The sequence below is a fragment of the Poecilia reticulata genome, chromosome 11, assembly GCF_904066995.2.
Source record: "Poecilia reticulata chromosome 11, P_reticulata-male-v2, whole genome shotgun sequence".
Lineage (NCBI taxonomy): Eukaryota > Metazoa > Chordata > Actinopteri > Cyprinodontiformes > Poeciliidae > Poecilia > Poecilia reticulata.
The window spans coordinates 20,869,836-20,883,232 of NC_088840.1; the positions used below are offsets into that span (position 1 = coordinate 20,869,836).

At 38.0% G+C, this 13,397-nt stretch overlaps 2 protein-coding genes across 2 annotated transcripts; one reads left to right on the top strand and one right to left on the bottom strand.

The window, feature by feature from the left end:
* Positions 1-44: 44 nt before the first annotated feature.
* Positions 45-10,214, bottom strand: rnf5 (ring finger protein 5). Its single transcript, XM_008422751.3, has 6 exons — positions 9,813-10,214; positions 4,665-4,683; positions 4,156-4,268; positions 3,429-3,486; positions 3,208-3,319; positions 45-2,745 (listed from the first exon to the last, which is right to left on the bottom strand). The coding sequence occupies exons 1-6, from the start codon at positions 10,022-10,024 to the stop codon at positions 2,627-2,629; spliced, it is 633 nt and encodes a 210-aa protein (XP_008420973.1). The 5' UTR covers positions 10,025-10,214; the 3' UTR covers positions 45-2,626.
* Positions 10,215-10,971: 757 nt separating this feature from the next.
* Positions 10,972-13,272, top strand: utp23 (UTP23 small subunit processome component). The gene is made up of 3 exons (XM_008422753.3): positions 10,972-11,335; positions 11,419-11,593; positions 12,641-13,272. The coding sequence occupies exons 1-3, from the start codon at positions 11,148-11,150 to the stop codon at positions 13,043-13,045; spliced, it is 768 nt and encodes a 255-aa protein (XP_008420975.2). The 5' UTR covers positions 10,972-11,147; the 3' UTR covers positions 13,046-13,272.
* Positions 13,273-13,397: the final 125 nt, after the last annotated feature.

Sequence of the window (13,397 nt, forward strand, 5' to 3'; positions counted from 1 at the left end):
CTGTAGAAAAAGTCACGTTTTTCTTTTAAATCAGACACAAAGCAAACATTTCAATCAACTTTAATCTCCAGGAACATTTGGTTTTTCCACAACAGTCTCCATTTGCATTGTGACCTCAGTCACCTGTTTTAGTGTCACATTAGCCCCTCGGTACAAAGAGTCGCTCCGACTGACAAATACGTAAGACAAGAACGAGGCCTGGTGGCGGCGGAAGGACAGCCCGTCCTTCAGATGACCTTCAGTTTCTTTTCTGACTCTGGTGGGAACATAGAAGACTTGATTCGTGGTTTAAACACAATCTCCAGATCCAACAGGTTAGAAAACTGCAACTAGAGACGCACCATCGGTTTGGCCGATTTATTCCCTTAATCAGCAGGTCAAATACTAATATTAAGTGCACTAAAACTCAGAACTCTGAGTTTAATTAAAGTCAGATAAAGGTTTACACGGCAAAAACAGTCTCACCAAGATGGTCTAGTTTCTAGGTCAAATATCTTGGCACACCTGAAATAAGACAAAACTTTATAAGCAACTTTTTAGCAAAATCGTCTGAAGCTGGAGTGTGCTGGAACTCCCCCTGGGTTGCTAGGCAACGGGCGGGGCTCTGCTGGGGTTGCTAGGTAACGCTGCAGCACCAGTTGATTTTGACTCAACACAGTGAACAGGCTTCACTGGCAGATTACTTGTATAACAGATGAAAATATCTGTGAAATAATCTGCCAGTGGAACCAGAACTGTTCTTAAAATCAACATTAATGAATTATCGACCTAAAACAAACTCACGTCTTGCCGAGATGTTACTTGAAAGTTAGTTTTATTTCAAACGTACCAAACTATTTACTCTAGAGCAAAGATAATTGGTAAGACTTTATTCATAAGTGAAGGTAATATTCTGCTTCTTTATTGTCATGTTAAAAATCACTAAGATTATTTAATTTCCCTGTGGGATAAACAAAGTATTTCATTTGAATTTAAAAAAGAAAAATTAAACCCGAAGCACCTTTTAAAATAAAAAATAAAAATCTGGTATTGGCTGGAAAAAATGTATCACTATAAAGATTGGGCTTATTTTTTATTATTTTTTTTTTTTTTTTTTTTTTTACACTTTGTCAGTTATTTGTCCAGGAAAAAGGAAACTTCACCTCATCATTCACATCAATAGGGAAGGTCTGCTTTTTTAGAAACAGAATCATAACTTTCACGTCTCAGCAATCGTCTGTAGCTCCCAGAATCACATAAACAGCATTTACAATATTCATATATACAAATATATTATGTATACACACACACACAGATAAAACAAAACAAGACATAAGTGTTTCGTAATCGCTCCGTTTCAGTGGGAAAAGTCCAAAGAACTCATTTATTCTGCAAAAGTCCTGTGAGTGGCACCTTTAAGATTTCAATGGATCCGTTCTGAAATAAAACTGTGCTGCATTCTGGGGAAAACAAACAAAAAGACACCAGACGTTAAGGACGGCTCCATCCACAGGTGACCTCACAGTGTAATGGCAGTTTAAGACGAACGTAAAGAAACCGACTGCCGTTCCTTCCACCGTACGGATACTGAATACAGAAACCAGGAGGAAGGTTGACCCATCCCGGCTGTTTCTGCTCCATCGGCTAAAAACTTTAATACTGTCACTGAACTCTGTGCTGACAACTACAGAGGTGGCCCTAGATTATTGGGGGGGTCAGAGGTCAGCAACCTGTGGCTCTGACTTTGACCTAAAATGGTAAAGAACAGAGTTAAAAAAAATTTAAAAAGCAAGGTTGCTGACTCCTGCTCTGGATTGTGATCTATTTTGTTGCATAAACAACATTCACTGCAAAAACACAAAATATTACCAAGTATTTATAGTTTAGTTTATAAAGAAAATATCTCAGTACACTTAACATAAGACAATTAAGTTAAAGTAACTTTTTAGGAAGGAATGGAGACTTGTTTTATGTCAATTCCTAAATATTAAAAAATAACCATTTCCACAAGCAGATTATTTCACTTTCCAGTTTATAAGTGAAATAATCTGACAGGAAGTTGCACTTTCATGAATATTAAGGAATTATTCACTTAAAACAAGATCTTGTGTTGTGCAGAAAACCTTGTCGTCTTATTTCAATTGTATAAACATATTGGCATTAAAAAGTAGACCAAAAATAATTTCCCATATTATAAGCTATAACAAGGCTCGTCATTTGCCATCCGTGTAAAATGTTTTGTTCCACTAGCAGATTATTTCAGATACATTTTTCCCGTGTAATAAATTAATCTGCTACTAGAACTCATACTTTATCATCATCAAGGAATTATTTACTCAAATCAAGATCCTATATCTTGCTGAAAAGTTTCTTGTAAATTATTTTTCTCATATTTCAAGTGTGCTAAGATATCTGCATTAGAAATTAGACAACAATACCTGGTGAGATTTTGTGTTTTTACAGTGTTAACCCAGCAGGTGTGTGTCAGTGTGTGTTGGGGGCGGAGTGGAGGAGAAAACCTGTATTTCTTGACTCTCAGCAGCTTTTTCTCAGGTTACATAATGAAAATCGTGTGTGTGTGTGTGTGTGTGTGTGTGCACGCGCTAGTGTCTCCAGTCTTGTTTTTATTTTCATACTGTCGTCGTCATCAGACGCTCAGCAGCCAGAAGAAGAAGATGATGGCGACGAACAGGAAGAGGGAGTCCTGCCAGCTGTTGTTGCCGTTGTTAAGGTTACCGTTGGCTTGGTGATCCCCTACATACTGGTCTGAGCAGAGACGGGAGATTATAAGGAAGCTTTGTCGCATTATAACTTTACATTTATACATAATCAGTGCCTTGCACCTTTTTTAACCACAAACTTTAATGTGCTTTATTGGGATCTTGTGCAGCAGACCAACAAAATTAGTGCAGTTAGGCCATAATAATGCATCCTCCCCAAAAACAGAATCAAACTCTAGCAAATATTTAATACTGGAACTGGAATGTATTTTAATTAGCCAATCAAAACAACAAGTAAAATGGACAACCATGTCAAAATGTATTATTAATTTCCAGACACTCAAAAGGAAAAAAAGTTACACTTCCCCGCTCTATTCTGGTTATATGACCTTAGTGTAATATTTACATCCTTAGTTTACTTTTTATAAATCCAATAACTAGATTTCTGATGAGAAACGATCCAGATAAAGTGTAAACTGATTGTTTTGATTCGTGTTTAGTGGTCTACCTGCTCTGTGGAAGGGGTCGTTGGCGTTGAAGACTGTGGTGAAAAAGCCGAAGGGGAACGCTCCGATCCCGAAAGACATGTGGAAGCCCGTTTCTCCAAAGCCGGGGAACATCTGGACGCAGACAGGAAACCCGTTGGTCAACTTATCACGTTTTTAGGGGAAATTATCTGCTAACGTAAAAAAAAAAAAAAAAAAAAAAAAAAAACAGCGTCTCACTCACCCCTCCTCTGCTTTCAGGCTCGGTTCTCTGTCCCTGAGGCCGAGGCGGAGTTTTCAACCTGAGCAGAACAAAAGCAACATTTTTCCGGACGTGACCTAAATCCATTTATTCCTCCTCAATGCATCTGATCTTTTTTATTTATTTTTTTTATCACAGTCTGAACAACGCAGATCGGATTTTTTCAAATGGGACCCAGGCCACCTGGACATGCGGGTCCTAAATATGACACGAATCTGGCTCTCTGAATGGCCAGGTCGCATTAAGTCGACCTGAACGTCATTGATACTCGACAAAACGTCACTATTCTGCGACCGCAAATAGAAAAACAACGGCCACAGCGGACTATAATGAGGATTAACTCGTTAATGTGCTGATTCTGCTCGGATGAAAACTGTAAAACCGCAAGGTACGTTTTTATTTTTTTTGTTTGTTTTTTCCTTCTTTTTCTTCTTCTTCTTCTTCTTCATGGCTCTTGGCAAAACACTGAGCACGCCCTCTACGTGTGACGTCACTGCGCATGCGAGACACTTTCAGATTGTTTGCTATTGGGAGATCAGATACCTGTCGCATACCGTATATTTTGGAAATGTGAACGACCACAAAACAAAAAGCAAAAACCGGATTTGAGCATAAAAGTACGCAGTGTGAACGTAGCCAAAATACGCTCTAGCAAGCGGTTCTGATCAGAACCGAGCATGGACCGGACCAGACTGGACCGGAGGCGTACCTGGGGTCCTCCTGGCTGGAGCTCCCTCTGCCGTACAGCGGGATGACTTTCTCCCTGCTAATGCCCGCCTTGCAGACGGGACACTGTTGCTGGCTGGGCCGCGTCTCCAACCACTGAAAACGAAGAAGGGAAAAAAAGGAAGAAACCTCGTTTAAAAGACACAATTTGGCAGAAAACTTAAAAAATGATGCATTAATCGAGTCAAATGTCAGGAAAAATGTGAAGATTTCAATTGAAATATTGTTTTTATTTAGTTAAATCGATGTGGAATCAAGGGGCAGTTTATAGATTTTATGGATAGTAGTTTTGGTACATTTGGACTTCAATTGTAATTATAGGTAGCAGTTACTAATATTACATGTAAACATTAGATTTTCATAGCAACTTTCTTCACTTGGATTTGAGTCTTTGGGATTTTTCTACAAAACCACGCCTTTAAAAAAAAATTATATTTATCCACCTGTTTGTGTGTGATTGGGTGTAAAAGAGACAACAAAGCAGGTACTTACTTGATGAAGGCAGGGCCAGCTGCAGAGGCACAAATAAACAAAGATTAGTTCACACTCAGACAAGAATGTCCTGCTCTCTAAATGCTCAGATCAACATTCCTGCAGGAAATTCATGTTAAGCGTCAGATTAGAGGCGATGAGGGGGAAAAAAACCCTGCAGAATAGATGCGTTTTGTTAAAGTCGCTCCTGCTGCCTGTTTGGTTTAATGCTGGTTTCCTGACCTGCTGCTTCAACGTGTGGAGAAACGCTGAGGGAAAAACTCACAGGAGAGATTTATGGGGATGAAAATGTGAATATTTCTCTAGTTTTTAATGTTTCTGCTGGTATGATACAGAAATTAGCATCTAAATGAAAAAATACAAAGGGGGTGATTTATTTATTTATTTTTTGAAGATTTAATTTGTGTAAACCCTGATTTTGAGCGCGCCTGTGGCGGCCATCTTGTTTACAGCTTCCATTGTCAACTCTACGACAAAATGCTTGTTTTTTTTTAACAAGATTAAAATGATATGACAATAAAGTCTAACTAATACGAGAATTAGGTCTTAATATTACCAGAATAAAGTTGTAATATTTGGAGAATAAACTCCAACATAACAAAAAGGTAATTATTAAAGCTTTTTTCTCCTCAAAATGATTTTTCATAATTTTAGACAATCTTCTTGTAAAAGAGGGGAAACAACTCACACTTAATTGATTCCAGTTTTTGGGAATGTAAGTATGTTTGGTTTTTATTCGCAGTATTAGTTTATCCTTCTTTTTTACTGCCAATCGTATTTTCTTTTAAAATCAAACTGTTTTATCACACATCTATCTATGATGCTGTAATTGTGAAACACTTGGGTCAGCTCAGATTGTTGTAAATGTGCCACATAGATAAATGTAGTCAAATTTAACTCGACTAAATTTTGCGTTTATTCTGCGAATACTTTCTTTGTTCTTGAACCCGACTCGGAGGGGGAAACTTGAAAACTTGGCTAAAAATAGTCAGAAGTGGGTCAGGTGTGTAACCGAGAGCAGAGCATCACCTGCACCTGGTGCTGCGTTTGCAGGAAACCTGCCACAACTTCACTGACCAAAACCAGGCAAATCTGTTATGTTTATATTTTTAACCTCCAACTTCTTTAATAAAACAAGAATTTTTGTTTATTTACAGGAATATAGCGATAATATCAGCAGAGGAGAAACAATTTTACCTGAAAAAAAACCTTCAAATTACATGAAAAAAAAAGTTGTTTTATTGAGAAAAACTTAATTATCAAGATGTTGCATGATCATTTCAAAGTCCAGATACTGAAACCAATCTGATGCTGAAATGTTGAAAGATTAAGTATTTTATGAAGTGTTAAGAATTATCTTTAAAACTTGTACTAAAGTGCAACTTCACAATATGCTCAACATTTTTCATTTTGGTTTTTTTGTGTTGATTTCTCATAAAATTACAATATTCTACTAATATTACGACATTATTCTGACAATATTTTGACATTACATTAAAAAATTAAATCATAGCCCTTCTCTAGTATTTTGCTATAAATTTGACTTGAATTCAAAGTTCAAATAAAAATAAGCTGTAAACGTGCTTGTCAAACAAGATGGCCGCCCAAAGAGTGCTTTGACAAAATAAATCCCTATTTATCAAAAATTTAATTTTCAAAAATAAAAAATTTGATCAATTTTTTATTGATTGATCAAATTTTGATCAATCAATAAAAAATCAAACTGATTGTAGAAATACAACTGAAAAAGAAAGTTATGATGACGGAACAGGCTGACAAAAACTCCTCATGCGTAGCTGACAGGTTTTTTCCCCTCTGTTTTTTAAGCGATTCAGCTGCGCCCTGTTGGAATGGCGCCCTGGGTGGTGAGTCATACAGGCAGAAGAAGCAGTTAATTTTAAACATAATCTCATAAAACTATATTTTAATAAATGTGATCAGTCGTGGACGACCTCATGTAGGTCTAAAATAACAAAATACTCTGAATATCATGTATTTCTGCTCATGTTGAGCCTGAGACGTCGACGTTAACGAGTTGGTCGAGTTAAACCTGCAACAGGATGTTTATTACAGCAACAGGAACTTAAAAGGTGGCGCTACTTTCGTTTCCAAGCTGAGACTGTTGATGCTCTTTTGCACACATAAGAAATAAAAATAACCTGGTTCCAAAATAATGGATTTTGGAACCGAGTGACTCTTCCTAATGCGTCTTAAGACAATTTAAAGCTGATGGAGCCGATATGATGGGTGAGTTTGAGCATCTTGGCTGAATTCTGCATGTTTCAGTGTTTTCTTTGCATCTGATCTTAAAGGTTCGTAGCTGCAGGTCCATCTTTAAAGTACGGCTTATTTCCTAAGACCTTCAGCCTGAAGGTCGTCTCCTCGCGACTCCTTCGTCAGGTAAACTTACATCAAGTAACTCGGTTCATGACCGACTGGCAGGACTTGTTTTTGTTTTTTCCTTCACTTTCATAACCACAAAAACATTCAGGACGGATGATAAACGTGGCCTGAAGTGAACCAAACCGAACAGGAACCAGCCGATCAAAACTCTGCTGTGCTGCTGAAAACGAGCTACAGAACTCTGGACTCTGATTAAAAAATATAAACAACTTACTGAAGTTTTAAAAGTACATATAACAACTAACGCTTGTTTTAGTTATTTTTCAGGTTTTTGTCACGGAATAGTCGCTTTTATGAATGACTCATTTTTATTTTATGGATTCTTCCTGATCTCAGGCTGGAAACTGTTGTGCTAATATGTATAGAAAATGAAAATCTTTTTGAAAATACCGTACATTTTTCTTTACATTAAAACCTAAAAATAGGAATAAAATATCTACTATTTAAAAATTAAGATTTTCTGCAGTAGATATTAAAAGTTATAAGAAAGTAAAGTAATAGTTGTGGCTGTAAATCTGGTTTATTGAATTGAGGGGAAAAATGTCTCTGAAATGTAAATGTTGCTGATGATTTTGTCCATTTAAGATGTGTTTTTTTTTTTCGTCTTTTTAGAAAGAAAAAAATTCAAAATTTTTGGGTCATCGATTGTTTTCTATTTTGTTGGCCAAACTCTTTACAATTATTGAATTTTTGTCAAGAAACAAAATCATTTAAGGGCCAAAAATGTCCCCAGAACTTTAGATACTGACATAAAAATGTATTGATAATCATATGTAAGACATGAGACACTGTGTGAGGTGAGAAAAATGCTTTATTGTGTTTTACTTTCAGAAATTAGTGACGCTTCTCTTCGTTCTTAGAAGCTAAAGAGATGAGCAGCTGCTTCTCAAATGCAGCTTCTTTTTGTTCATATTTAAATATATTAGAGAGGAGTCAAACTGTGGCACAGCGGTTCATATTCACAGTGAAATCATCAAGTTTTTCCAAAGCATAACAGAGATGCTGATGTGCTAAATTTCTAGCTACAACAGCAGAAACCTCGATGTATCTATTTAGAAACCAGCTGTAACTTAATTCAGCTTAAGACATTTAAAGGATTTGAAGCTCAAACACAGACAGCAGAGCTGCTGAACTGATCGGCTCCTTCGTTGGTCGTATCCACGTTCATTAAAACCCAGCGACTAATTAACACCGCCGCGGCGACGCAGTTTGCTGCAGCAATAATGCAACGTTAATTCGAAGTTGCAGCAGGTGAGCTGACCCCGGCGGTTCTGCAGGCTGATGAGTTTCATCACAGTTTCATCACATTAAGCTCGACTTCCAAGAGCAGAGGGGATTAAAGCAACATGGCAACTGCATTACATCAGCACAAAACACAGCGTACAAGAACACACAAGTTACTGTAAATGTTTCACTAAACATACATCCCACCCAGGCACTGATCTTTAAGCAAAACATGAGAAAAAATAACCACTTTACTGCTCCTTTATTATTATTATTATTGATGCTTAGCTAAAGATTGAGTCGAAATTTTGCTTTAAACGTCATAAGAATCACATCAGCTTCAGACTATTTGTCCTCCAGGTTAATATTTGTGATTAAATCTGGGCCACAGTTCAACCTTTCAACCCTGAAACAGATTTTTTTTTTTCTTTCTGTTGAGCAAAGCACTTCTAGAGGAGACGACATCTGGAAAGTGAATCTGAAAATCTTGGTCACTTTAAAAATAGAGCCACAACCTCCCGCTGGTACCCAGGTGGAGGAACGTGACTTTTCTTCTTCTTCTTCCTGGGATTATGATACCATTGGAGCTAACGCAGATCTGCTGCTGGGCTGTAATCTGCCTTCAGCTTTAACTGGAGCACAGGAACAGGCGTGAATGGGAAACACATCACTGAGCTGCTTCCACTTCGCACACATGGTTCGAAGGTTGCATCTTGCGCAAGGTTAGCCTAACCTCAGATAAGAGAAAGTGCTAGAATGAAAGCTTTTCAAGGTGAAAAAGACTTTGACAAGTTTATGTTAAACACTAACGGTTATAGAACAAAAATATGTAGATTTCATAAGAACATTGCAGCTGATTAATGCAGAAACTTGGATTTATGTGTTTTTAACTCCGTAGATTACCTGAATGTTTTTGTAATGATTTACTTTTAATCTTTAGCTATGAAAGTGGACTTTTTTTTTTTTTTTTTACCATTTATCATTCACTTTTATTTTAGAAGTCTTCAGGAATTTAATTAATCATTACCAAAACGACTTTTTAAATAAACTTTTTTCTCATTTAATGCATTTTATCACTTTCAAAACTACATATAATCCAAATTAGTGAAATTATTATAATATTTTTCTTATTACAAAGTTTAAAAAATGTCCTTAATTGCAAAAACTAGCGTTTGATGAACATTTTTGGTCCTAATCAGATCATATGATGAGTCTAAACCACTTCCCTTCAAAGCAGATCACATGTTAACGCTGTAAATATGCTAATCAAGAATGGAATGGGTATTTAAAACGTTTCTCCGGCAAAAAAGATGAGTTTTGATTAAAAAAAAAAAATCAAAACAAAACTAACAAAAACAAAACTCGTAAGCCATCTTGGCAGCAGTCAGACGGACAACAAGCTGATAAAACGGGCCATAATGGGGCGTGACTCCGCCGCTAACAGCCACACAAACAACGGGTTACGGAGGCCGCGCAAACGGCCAAACTACTCCCAAACAGCAACAAACCACCGACTCCTACCAGAATAAGTGGCCGCACATACTGATGACCGCGTCCCTGGCAGTGTCCAGGCAGATGTTGCACTCGAAGGTGGCCCGATCGCGCTCGCTCTCTCCGCCGCCGCTGCTGCTGCCGCCCGGCCCGTCGCGGTCGCTGCTGCTCTCCCCCGCGGGGAATCCTCCTCTGCTGGCCGGCCCGCCGTTACTCGAGAAACGTGGATCCGTGGCCGCCATGATGTTAGCCGCCGAGCTAAAGAGAAATTAAAAGCACCGAGCCAAGCCGACTTCAGCGGGGTTCCCGACTCGAGCCGAAGGGAGCTACGAGTCAGAGGTGACTGCCGACCATGAACCGTGTGGAGCCGCAGCCGCTACCTCACTGCTACCTTCATCATGACGTCTGTTTCCGGAAGGAAAACACAGGGGCGGGGCTAACCATGCGTCACGTTTCTACGTAATGACGCTCAGACACACACCCCTGTTGTAATATCTTCAGTAGTTTTTCACTTTTGTACACAGATGTACTTTTTGGATTCTACAATGCCTGCTCCTCTAAAAGCAACTTTTCATGTAATTAACCTAATATTATTTATGGCTGAATTTTATATTCAAAAATGCAAATTTTCTGTCAAGAAGTCTCTACTTAATCTGTTTTTATGCAAATTACTGCATTATGCAACCATACGCACCTCACCCAATCCCACAGATGAAGCCACTTGGAGCCTTGAAATTACTATCTCTTTTACTTGCACTACTGCCTTATTTCTATTTGTGAACTATGTATTCTATTATGTCATTACCCAATGTTCTGTACAGTATTTTACCATTTTTATGCAATAATAATTTAAATAAATAAAAATTTCACACGGCTTTCTAAAATAATGGCCGAAATAATTTTTTGCCAAACGTGATTAACAGTAGAAACATTAGCTGTTTAATTGCCAAATTTACCTGTGGGGAACCAAATATTTTAGCTTGAAATAAAATAATCTGTTCTCCCTAAACTAATTTAGGGGGGAACTAATTATTTTTTTCAAAAACTCCTTAATATCTAGATTTATTTATTCAATTAATTATTTATCGACATGACTATGTGAATTGTTTTACCGAGAAATCGCAGCTGCAGCGTGCTCTCCCAACACAGCGGGAACAGAATGTCGCACAAAATCGGAACTTTTCTCGCTTCGTTGTTTCTAATCGGACTCGTAAAAGGTATGCACCCAAGCGTGTTGTGTTCTCCGCAAGGGTCCATGCTGGTTCTGGTTGTAAATATGTGCTGTCGCCACTAAAGTAAAGCAAAAGCGGGGTTTATTTTTGAACCCGTTAAGCGACGTAAAGCTCCAGCGATAAACGATCCAACATGAAGATCAAAAGACAGAAACAAGCTAAGAAAACGATCAGCTTTTTCAAATACAACTTCAGCTTCAGGGAGCCTTTTCAGATCCTCATTGACGGAACTTTCTGTCAGGCGGCGCTGAAGAACAAGATCCAGATCAAGGAGCAGATGCCCAAATATCTGATGGGAGAAATCCAGCTCTGCACCACAAGGTGAAAACCTTTACTTGTTTGCGGGCAGCGTTCATGTCGATCCATTTTATCTTGCGTGCTTTATGCGTTTGTCTCATCCGTAGCTGTGCTTTGAAGGAACTTGTGACTCTTGGGAAGCAGCTTTATGGAGCTAAACTCATCCTGCAGAGGTTTCAGGTCAGGAAATGTGCACATCTGAAAAACCCAATCCCAGCGTCTGAGTGTCTGCTGTCAATGCTGGAGGAGACGAACCCACACCACTACTTTGTTGCCACGCAGGTACGCACTCACATCAGAGGTGGTAAAGACAACAGTACTTCAAGTAAACGTGGGACTACTTCAGCATATTTTTACTCAAGTAAAAAGTAGCCGTCCCAAAAAAAACCACTCAAATAAGGATAAAACAAGTATTTGTTTAAAAAGTCTACTCAAGTACTGAGTGACTGATGGAATTATTAATAATTTAATATTTTTAAATCACATCAGACTGAGTTCCAATTTTGGTAATTTAAGGACAAAAAAGACAATAATTGATATAAGTAACAAAATCAGGCAAAAGAACATTTTTCCAGATTAGTTTCTTTCAATTTAAAACTTGTGAAACTTTAACAAAAACTGCAGGTGTGTGTCTGTGTCTGGTGATTTTTTTGGTTAAAACATGTTTGTTTTTCATTCAGTGAGTAGAACATCCAGAAATATTACTCAAGTAAGAGCAGAGATAATTCATAATAAAACTACTCAAGGAAAGGATAAAAAGTATAATAGCATAATAAAGATACTCCTAAAAGTTTTTTTTTTACTTTCTCATGTAATTGAGTAAATGTTACTAGTTATTACCCAACTCTGCTCACACCAGGCACACTGTATTTACATGCCTATCAGTGGGATTTAAATACAACCGAGTCATATTTTTTAAATATATATGATTAAAAAATGCATGTTTGAACTGTTTAATTTTAATTTAAACTACTGAATGACTCTAAAAGTACCAGTAATATATTTTTTCTCTCACAAATATCTACACTCATTGTAAAAAAAATAAATAAACTGCTGGTTTTTTAGAAATGAAAATGAATTTCCTACAGTGTATGTGTGTATATATATATATATATATATATATATATATATATATATATAATTATAAGTTCTCTTTTTTCACAAGGTCATGTAATATTTTTATCAGTTTTATTTAGCCGGACTGAAGACACAAGGGGGTCTTGGATTGTAAAAATTACTGTGGAATGGAAGGAGAATTATAAATAGCTTTTCAATTTAGGCTTTTTTAGACCTTTATTTTGCATAATCCTGTTGTCCATTTCTGTGCAGGACCGTGCAGTAACTGATGGACTCAAAAAGATCCCAGGTGTCCCTCTGCTCTACATCATCCTCAACACCATGGTGCTGGACAAGCCCAGCCAGGCGTCCCTGGACCACGTCCAGGCCGTTCAGCTGGGGGAGCTGGTGACCCCGGTCCAGCAGCAGAGCATCCGCAGCCTGAAGGAGGAGCAGGGCATCAGCCAGAAAGTCGGGGAGAGGCGGGGGAAGAAGAGGAAGAGGAAACAGAGCAACCCCAACCCTCTGAGCTGCCTGAAGAAGAAGAAGAAGAAAGGTGTGCCGACTCCGGCGCTGAAGAAGACGGAACCAGGGGAGAAGAAGAAAAGAAGTCGACACAAGAGAAGAAAAGCGGCAGAAGGAGACAACATGGCTGCTCCTGTAGTTATTAGTACGTAGTGGGACAGAAAGACAAAGACTCATGCCTTTAGCTTCTTAAACAATGAGCAACAGTTTTAACGGACTCTCCGTTAAAACTGTTGCTGTTGAAAGTCTGTTGACTGTTGAAAGTCTGGTTCCAAGGAACCAGACTTTCTTGATCTCCTTTTATGTTGTAGCACATCAGGAAAAACATAAATATTACAATGAAAGTATCAACTCAAATAAATCATCAAGGATTACCGGGACTGTTTCTGTTTCCTCCATGACTATCATCCCCTCTGTTAGCTTTAGCATGTTGGAGTTCCTCACAACAGGCCAAATGCGATGTTTGTATTGAGACCATTTGCATACATCCAAACTTTTTATCACA